The sequence below is a fragment of the Eptatretus burgeri genome, chromosome 2 (genome assembly GCF_056783735.1).
Source record: "Eptatretus burgeri isolate ZD-2024b chromosome 2, Ebu_testis_v1, whole genome shotgun sequence".
Classification (NCBI taxonomy): Eukaryota; Metazoa; Chordata; class Myxini; order Myxiniformes; family Myxinidae; genus Eptatretus; species Eptatretus burgeri.
In genome coordinates, this window is record NC_140962.1 from 152,701,465 (window position 1) to 152,710,623 (window position 9,159).

Sequence of the window (9,159 nt, forward strand, 5' to 3'; positions counted from 1 at the left end):
ACAGACTGTGTGTGAAGCGAGCTCGACATGGCGGCTCTCACCGAACTACTGGAGCCAGCGACAGACCGCGTATGAAGTGAACTTGATATGGCGGCTGTCCTTCCTCCTGGCTGCGAGACATGCGTGAAGTCGAGTTTTCAATGTCCTGAAACGGCCTACGTGTCCCGATTTCTTGAATAAGAATGCTCGAGGCAGTTTCACCAACATTTGTGTTTTTAAATGGCATTTTCTTTCATTTAAAATACGACAAATGCATCAGTAAAAACCGTTCCTCTTCCCGATACATGCACACGTCCCACCAGACAGGGGAAGAAGCATTCTCACCCGCTTGCAGCAGAGATGATGTGACACATGGGCGAAGCATAAATATACATGAGGCAAGACGTGGGTGAAGCATAAATATGCATGAGGCAAGTCTTTCCTTAAGACAATAAGCACCCCCTTTTTTTAAAATGGTACAATCCATACTTTGAATCGGGAACATCACGGACGTCTATAAAGTACGTACTAAAAAAAAACCACACGATAAAACCAAAGTATGTTTGTCTGCAGAATAATACGTCATCAGTGCATCGTCCTGCACACACAAACAAGTCCTGACTGGTGTCCGCTATCTCTGATGGCTCTTTCTTGTTTTGAAGCTTTATTTGTGCCATAGTTGTTTCATATCTAGGTGTCCACGTTCTACACGAGACCTTCCGAGTCGCCCCCCCATCCCCCCTCCCCCCGCCAGCAGTCGACACTGCACGACCACACCCGAAGGACCGTGCGTACGTATTAAATATACGTTCCTTCCCGCAGAAGTCTCAACGGATGTCAAATTGGGAAATATCAAACATTAAATATAAACCTGAGACCATTGCCAACCACAATGGCCCCACTGTCGGAAAAGGAAGTGTTAAAATGACATTTTTCTTGATAAAACAATCTGAGATTATTAACAGTGTGAAGAACCTATCATGGCCGCAAGCTACCTATATTGATGTAACTACTCACACCGTATTGTCATTCGTGATAAATTTGTTGCAAACAAAACAAAAGGATACGAGTAAAACGTCTGATTTATTTATTTAATTTTGAATCTCGTCACGTGTTCCTGACAGAGAATGGACGTGAGAGTTTGGAGTGGCTTCGGCCTTGTCCCGACATGGCTGGAGATCCAAGGTTTGACGGAGGAGTCTCTCCGAGCCGCGATTACGGGTCTTGGGATCGAGATCTTCGGAGCTCTCTGCGCTCGAGCCGAGCCTGCTCCGGTGAGGGATCGACTGTGTTCTTTGTCCGCACGAAAGTTCACCTTCACCATGTACGCAGAGCTCTGTCAGTACATGGAGTGGTGCCGTGCGGGGAGAAGATCGGAACGGACCGTCGTGCCGGTACGTCAGAAGGATGATGAGGAGACCGGACGACCTGCTGGAGTCGTGCAGATCAAGGATGAAGAGCAGAGCTCAGTTGGTGCTGAAAAGGAGGGAAGGGGAGACCCTGAGGATGGTGAGTCGCAGGGACTGCAGGTCAAGTCCATTTCGACCCTGTATATGAACATCCAGGTCGTTTAAAGCCTTAACGTCTGGAGGCGAAATCTGATGTTACTTGAGGGGGTCAACTGTGCAAGGCAAGCTTATTGGGGTACAAAGTTCACCTAATTATTAAAGTGCTGTTGTTGGAATAACCTCTTCCATATATGGTCAATGACCTAACGTTTCGCTTTTGGAGGTCTACTATTGACCAAGGTGGTCAAGTGTAATATTGACCAATTGTAGTGACTTGTTTGTCTTGTCCAGTAGTCGTAGCCAGTGGCAGTGGTCGAGCGAATGGTTGTGGATTGTTGTGACCAGGAGTAGAAGTAGTAGTCAGTTGCAGTGGCCGAGTGAATGATAGTGGCTCGTTGTGGTCATGCCTAGTGGTAGTAAGTAACCAGTGACGGTGGCTTGCCTTTTTGAAGTGGACCATCAGAGATTGCAGACCCTCACCAGGATTTGTTTTGTGTGGTGTGTTTTGTGCGGTGTATTTTGTGTGGTGTTTGTGTACTGGTGTGTTAAGTAATTAATAAGAGACATAATTAGAACTGCGACTTTATAACTGCTGACAGTGATGACCAGGTACCAAGATTTCCCTCTTTGATGCAACCCCACTTTGATTGGATGCCTGACCCTGACCCTGACCCTGACCCATGACGTTTATTATTATTATTATTATTCCTGTGCTTTCGAAGAAAAGCGGGAATATTGTGATTGTCTCCGCCGTACGTCCGTACGTCCGTCTGTCTTACCCTGTAACTCCTCTTACACCGTTTGAAATAGGAACTTGAAATAAAACTTTGGGACATAGTAGATATATGTATGGGGAAGTGCACAACACTTTCCTAGGGGCCGGGCCAGAGTGGTTGGGGTCATGGGGGTCGATTAAAAGAAAAAATTGTCTTATAGCTTTTTAAATCAAACATATTCATGAGTTATATATATATATATATATATATATACATTTAACAACATATTTTTTAAACACATGATGATCAGAGGGTGCTTGGGGGGGTCGGGGGTGCTTCGCGGATCGGGGGTCAAAATAGCTCCTCCTACACCGTTTGCGATAGGAACTTGAAACTTTGGGACATAGTAGATATATGTATGGGAAAGTACATAACACTGTCGGATTTTTGATATGACCCCTCGGGGCCAGGCCAGAGGGGGTTGGGGGTCATGGGGCTGATTAAAAAAAAAAAAAAATTGTCTTTTAGAATTTTAAATCAAACATTTTTGAGTTGTACATTGAACAACTTTTTTTTTTAAGTGCATTTACCATTGTACATGGTAAATTATTTTATAAAGAACTTACTTATGTGGCCCCCATGAGTGACAAACAGTCACAGGTTTTAATGTATTTATCTAATTGATTATGAATAATTAATATTATACAGTTCATTCCTATGATTAAATTGATGCACAGTTCTATATTGCTGGACAGTGTTAAATTAATGTTTCATGAAATGTCGACATGCTTGCGATGACTTCTGATTTAGTAAACATAGTAAGTCTTTGGTCATAAAGCACGTCAAATAGAAAAGCATAGTCAATCCATTTTGCAAGATAAAATTTCACCTCGCGTTAATGGGACAAAGCAGTGCGCGCGGGAATATGCGATGGTGTGCCATCGACAACGTAGTTCTAGTTATTATTATTATTATTATTCAATTAAATTCAGAATGGGATTAAAATAAATTCAATTCCAATCTAATGGAAGACCGAATAGGAACAGTCCTGTGCTGGAGTCATCAGGAGGAACCTGGATAGGATTCACATTTCAGCTGCTCCTCCTCTACCCTCAAACCCATCCAGGCACAGCCAAGTGAGCCTTATTCAAAAATAAATATAATAAAAAATAACCCAGATCAAAAAATTAAATAATTCTGGCTGCCAGACCTTGCATCTGATCAGGTTGAAATTTAACACATACTAGACAACCCGTGAACCTCTTGAGTTCCCGCTTTGACAGCGGTTGATAAAAAAAATCGTAAAAAAAAAAAAAAAAGATAGCTCCAGCGAACTATACTGCTGAGGTTGTTTGCATTGGTCAAATACTCCCGAAGAGTACTTGACTGAATCCGGGAATTTATGTTTAAATAATTTTTTCGTTGCCTGATTTGAACGAAACTTGATATTGCACACCGCAGGAGAATGGTGAGTCAGGTTGCCCTAAAATTTTTGCGCTATCGTGTACCGTTTCGGCTGTATTTCGGGAACATACATACATACATACATACATACATACATACATACAAGATGACAGTTTTAGTAATATATAGAAAGATAGATAGATATTCCACATCAGTACTCGATCATAAAAATGAAGTTTCACATCGATTGATGAAGCTGTTCAAGAGAGAATTTTTTTTCAGGTTTTCACTCAATCCCATATGGCTGTCAGACCATGTGACCTTTCAATTATTTGTGAACACCCTGGTATCCCCAACGCTTGCAGAACGTGTGTGAAGTTTCCCCTCGATCTGTCCAGCTTTTCTGGAGAACATTTTTATAGGTTTTTGGGTAAATCCAATTTGGCTGCCAAACCATGTGACCTATGATGTCAGAGGTGGGGACGTTTGTTCCTCATGGATAGGCGGTCATACCTTTAACGTTTTGCTGCAACCTGTTGAGTCGTTTCAGAGATTTTTGAAGTTTATTTTATTCTATTATTATTATTATTATTATTATTATTTTTAACAATAATATGCCTGCCGAACCACGTGACCGATGACGTCATAAGTTTTTCTGTTGACCAATTCATCCCTATATGACCCTCAAAAATGATATTACTGATCGGATGTTGCGTTTTACGCTTACGATTATGATGTCATTACGAAGGCACCAATGACATAATTAAAAAAAAATCACTTGTTCCCCATAAGGAGTACTTGCCGTGTGCCAAGTTTCAATTTTTTCCTTGATGTGGTTTTAGAGATACAGAGGTCTAAAGTTTTTCTTTTCCCCGGCCCCCCCCCCCCATCATGGCTACCACACCACATGACCTATGATGTCATAATTATCGTTGAAACATTCGACATGAGTAGTCGCTTCTGTGGTGAAAATTTAGTGTGGTGCCATGTTAATTGGGCAGGGATTGAGGACAATGTCCCTCAGAATGTGATTGCCCCCTATGAACTCTTCCTACGTTTTTGCATTTCCAAGCCAACCATGAAGGGGTTGCGTTTTTATCACCAAAACCACGACAACAAACAAGCAAAATGTGCCGAGGGCCAGAGGCCCCATCTTCGCAGGTTTCGTGTGAGCAGGCCACGCCCCGAAGAAGGAGTTTTGGTTCGGTGTGACATCGAAGAAGAAGGGTTGGTTGTTCAGTAATCGTGAGAGATGGGGAGCACACGCACGAGGTCAGTGTGAAGAGGTGTTCAGCGCGGAGTAAAGGACGCACACAGTCGAGAGAAGAGAACGTAGCGAGGTGTTGGATCAGGGCACGACAAAATGGCTTTCCTTCGACGCATGAAGAAGAAGGCACAATTTTGGTTCGGTGTGACATCGAAGAAGAAGGGTTGGTTGTTCAGTAATCGTGAGAGATGGGGAGCACACGCACGAGGTCAGTGTGAAGAGGTGTTCAGCGCGGAGTAAAGGACGCACACGGTCGAGAGAAGAGAACGTAGCGAGGTGTTGGATCAGGGCACGACAAAATGGCTTTCCTTCGACGCATGAAGAAGAAGGCACAATTATCGTATCCGTGCTGAGACGATTTTTGGCTCTCGTGGTGAAGCAAGACGCTGGCCTTTGGCTCTTGTTTGGTTTGTGAGGAATGGACTTACTATTTCTCCTTTGAACTCACCTATTCTCCTTGTGTATGTAACCGAAGGGGACGGCAGCCATTTTGAAACGTAGCAGGTCGGTGAGGATGATCGATGCAAGAGAAAGCTGCACAGGGTCTCTGAACCTTGGTGTTGAATCCCGCCCACGAATTGCCTGACGTACGTTCGTCCCGCTGTGATAGAGCGGCCGCGCACCATTTTTGAGGGCACATTTGCACATGCACGACGAAGCGCCTCAATTCCACGTTCCATAAAGACCATCGCTGGCACACAGCTAAGTACTGGGATAAAGGAGGGATTTTTATTAGATCCTCGTGGAGGATCTCTAGGTCTTACTCATGTTGTTGTTCTTCATCTTCTTGTTGTGGACTTTTTTGTTTCACAGCCTACAGTTTTCATCGAAACTTCCTGAAACTTGGCATACATATGTAAAAATACCCTGCGCAGACACTAACCATCTCCGATTTTTAAAATTCCTCCGAGAAAAAAAGTTATGACGTCAAAATATCTCCGCTAATGGAAATCGCCTAAAAAATTATCTCCGAAACTAGGCAAGCTTTTTGAATTCTGTTTGCGGGAATCGAACAGGGCATTAGCAGAGATGAATTACCGCACATATGATGCATCACTATGACGTCATTCCTATTTTTTGACATTTTTTGTTTCACAACCCAGAGTTTTCATCGGATCTTCATGAAACTTTCCATGTTTTTGCAGAAATCCCACGCGCAGGCAGTAACCATCTCCGATTTTGGAAATTCTTCCTCGAAAGAAAGTTGACATCATAATATCGCTGCTCATGGAAATCGCCTATACCATTATCTCCGAAACTAGGCAAGCTGTTTGAATTTTGTTTGTGGGAATCAAGCCGGGCATGAGCACAGATAATTTATTAGCCGGGCATTAGCAAACCTGATACATAACAATGACGTCATATTCGTTTTTATGACATCATCATTAAGAGGACGAGGATCTTAGCTCATTTGAGCTTGTTTTATTATCCTGTTCCCTTTTCTGTATGGGATATGCCCTCGGTCAGAATTGGATCACTTTACCGGATCAGATGCAGCCGAGCGACACTGCCAAGGACGTACCAGCTCAAAGGAACGGATCGTTGGGAATAAAGTCCCGGTTTAGTTAGGATACAGACCATGCTGGATCAATGAAAGAAAAGACAAAAACGAGCTGGGAACATTTCAACAAAGGATATATTACAGGCAGGCGAGGAAAGATGTGTGGCCCAGTGGGTGTTGTTTATTGTTGTCTATAGTTAGATTAGGAAGAAATGTGAGAGCTGCGGCAATATGCAAGCAACTTACAAAAGCAGACACATCGCAGAGTTATCCCAACATCATTCTTGTACAATCTTAACTTAAGCCAGGACAGGCACCAGGACACACACACACACACACACACACACACACACACACACACACACACACACACACACCCCGATGAAGAGGAGTTAATGAAGATAAAAAGGAGAGGAGATGAGGCTAACAGTCTCACAATACCTTGCACGATTGCCCGACCATGCCACCAATACGTTTTGGGGGGATGGTCCGCTTGGCGATACCTCCCTGACAGCTGACATGTCATCTCTTGCTTTGTGGCACTTCGTGCAGCTTGCATCGGTCCAGAGAATGAGACGTGACCGTCGGGCGTTAAGGGAGGGACTTTGGTGGAGTCAGAAGCCAATGGGTGAAGAGAGACGACGAGGCGGTGAAGAAGGCGGAGTCAGCAGGGGAATGGGCAGACTGTCGATCCCAAGCTTGACAGAACGAGCCAACAGGAACGACAATCAGGAACGATGGGCAGGAACGACACACAAACTAGCAGTCAGGAGTGGTGAGCAGGAACGACACGGCTAGCGGTTCTGCGACCCTTCCTTTTATAGATCCCGTGGTGCGGGCGGAGGTGACTCCCTGAAGCGGTGTGTCATCATCCGAATCGGGCATTCTGATTGGGCCCCGGACCGGGCCAGCACACGGGTCGGCCGCCATTACTGGAAGCGGCTCCACTTTACTTCTGGCCAGATCGTTCCAAGCTGCGGAATCGTCTCGCTTCGAGCACCGTGACATGAATCGCCCTGCACCAAACCCGGTGATATGAATCGCCTTGCACTGAACCCTGTGCCGTACCCGGTGACCCACGGTTGGCGCTGGTTAATATGCGTGCTCTATGGTGCGCCATGCGGCCTGAGAGATCTCGCCGCACAGCATGCCTCTGCCTGGTAGCAGCCGCATCTAGGCTGAGGTGCGGGAGGATGTCTGCCGTCTGCGGGAGACATTTGTGGCCGTCGTGAGCGAAGACCAACAGTAAGATGTTATTGTAACCCCATTCGCAGACCCGACCAAGGATGTGTGTTATTCGTGCCCCGTTCTGTACGATGATAAAGTATCACGGGCTGCGCCCGAGTCCGCTATTGTACACATGGTCAGCGCGCAGATCCGCCCGCCATTGAGCATGCCCCATACAGTGCACGCGGGTCCGCCATTAAGCACGTGGCCATTTATCAAAGGTGGTGTCGTATGCACGGTGCCAGCCCTGATGTATCAGGGAATTGAGGGAAAGGATTGGATATCATTATTTGATGGAGATTCAGATTGAAAAGGGGACAGATATCTAACTATAATTCCAGCAGTGTGTGTGTGTGTGTGTGTGTGTGTGTGTGTGTGTGTGTGTGTGTGTGTGTGTGTGTGTGTGTGTGTGTGTGTGTGTGTGTGTGTGTGTGTGTGTGTGTGTGTGTGTGTGTGTGTGTGTGTGTGTGTGTGTGTGTGTGTGTGTGTGTGTGTGTGTGTGTGTGTGTGTGTGTGTGTGTGTGTGTGTGTGTGTGTGTGTGTGTGTGTGTGAGAGAGAGAGACCGCCGTTTCTCGACAACCACTGGTCCGATCTAATTGAAACTTGCCAGATATATTGCTGGGGCCCTGAGGATGTGCCTTTACAAGGTTTGATATTAATTGGACAAGTGCCTCCCAAGTTATGGCCATTTATTTACCAACCAATGACAAGACACGTTGTTGCGTGGGCGTGGCCGATGGGGGAAGGGAACCTCAGCCGCGTTCCCCATTACAGGTTACAACGTACGAACTTCCGGATAGTGATGACTTCGTGTATTCTAATAATATCTCGATTTCTTATGCGCATTCATAGATAAACACAATGCCCCAAGTTATGATCGTTTTCATATTAGACGGTGCATAAATTTCGGTAACATCAGAGTGAGCTGGTATGCTCCGAACCAGGAAGTAAATTTTTTTTTCTCTCTCTTCTCTTCTCTTTTTGTTTTTCCTTGCGACGACATTGCGAAAAGGCAAAATACGTTGGCGCTAATTGAATAATTGGCCATTAAAACTAAATTACGAATAATCGTAACTGCGATATGCGAACTTCCGGGCCACGCACGTACGGGCACGCGAGAGCGAAGAAATGGGCTCTGTGGTTGTTGTTTCTTGCTCGCGGTTTGAATATTTATTAATTAATTAATGATTTTTTTTTTTTTTTACGGGCACGTACTAGTATTTATTAATGGAGATTTGGATTGAAGAAGAGTGCACCGCGAACATACTGTATGTCGTTAGCATTTGGTGTTTTGGTTTTGCCTCTGATCGCCTGAACAGTCGGTGGGGGTGTCGTCGCTGTGAGGCACATGTGCCATGCAGCGCTGGTGTTTATTGTTGGCTTCCACTGCTGTCCTTGGTCTTCTGTGAGGACGCATTTGGGTATCTGATGGGTATCCGAGCGTAGCGCCTGCTGGCTCACGCGATAACCCCTTGCTTGGATTTACCTCAGGAATATCAAAAAAGAAAAAGAGTAGGAATGAAGTTCAGAGGTTTAATCAGACCTAACGAGGAGAT

General features: G+C 45.1%; 1 protein-coding gene across 1 annotated transcript in view; it reads left to right on the forward strand.

Moving 5' to 3' along the window:
• Positions 1-9,159, forward strand: part of LOC147033585 (uncharacterized) — an 87,103-nt gene that overhangs the window by 20,614 nt on the left and 57,330 nt on the right. The window contains exon 2 of the mRNA XM_085856660.1: positions 1,104-1,488. Within this exon, the coding sequence (XP_085712786.1) occupies positions 1,104-1,488 (385 nt within the window). The remainder of the gene's footprint in view (positions 1-1,103; positions 1,489-9,159) is intronic.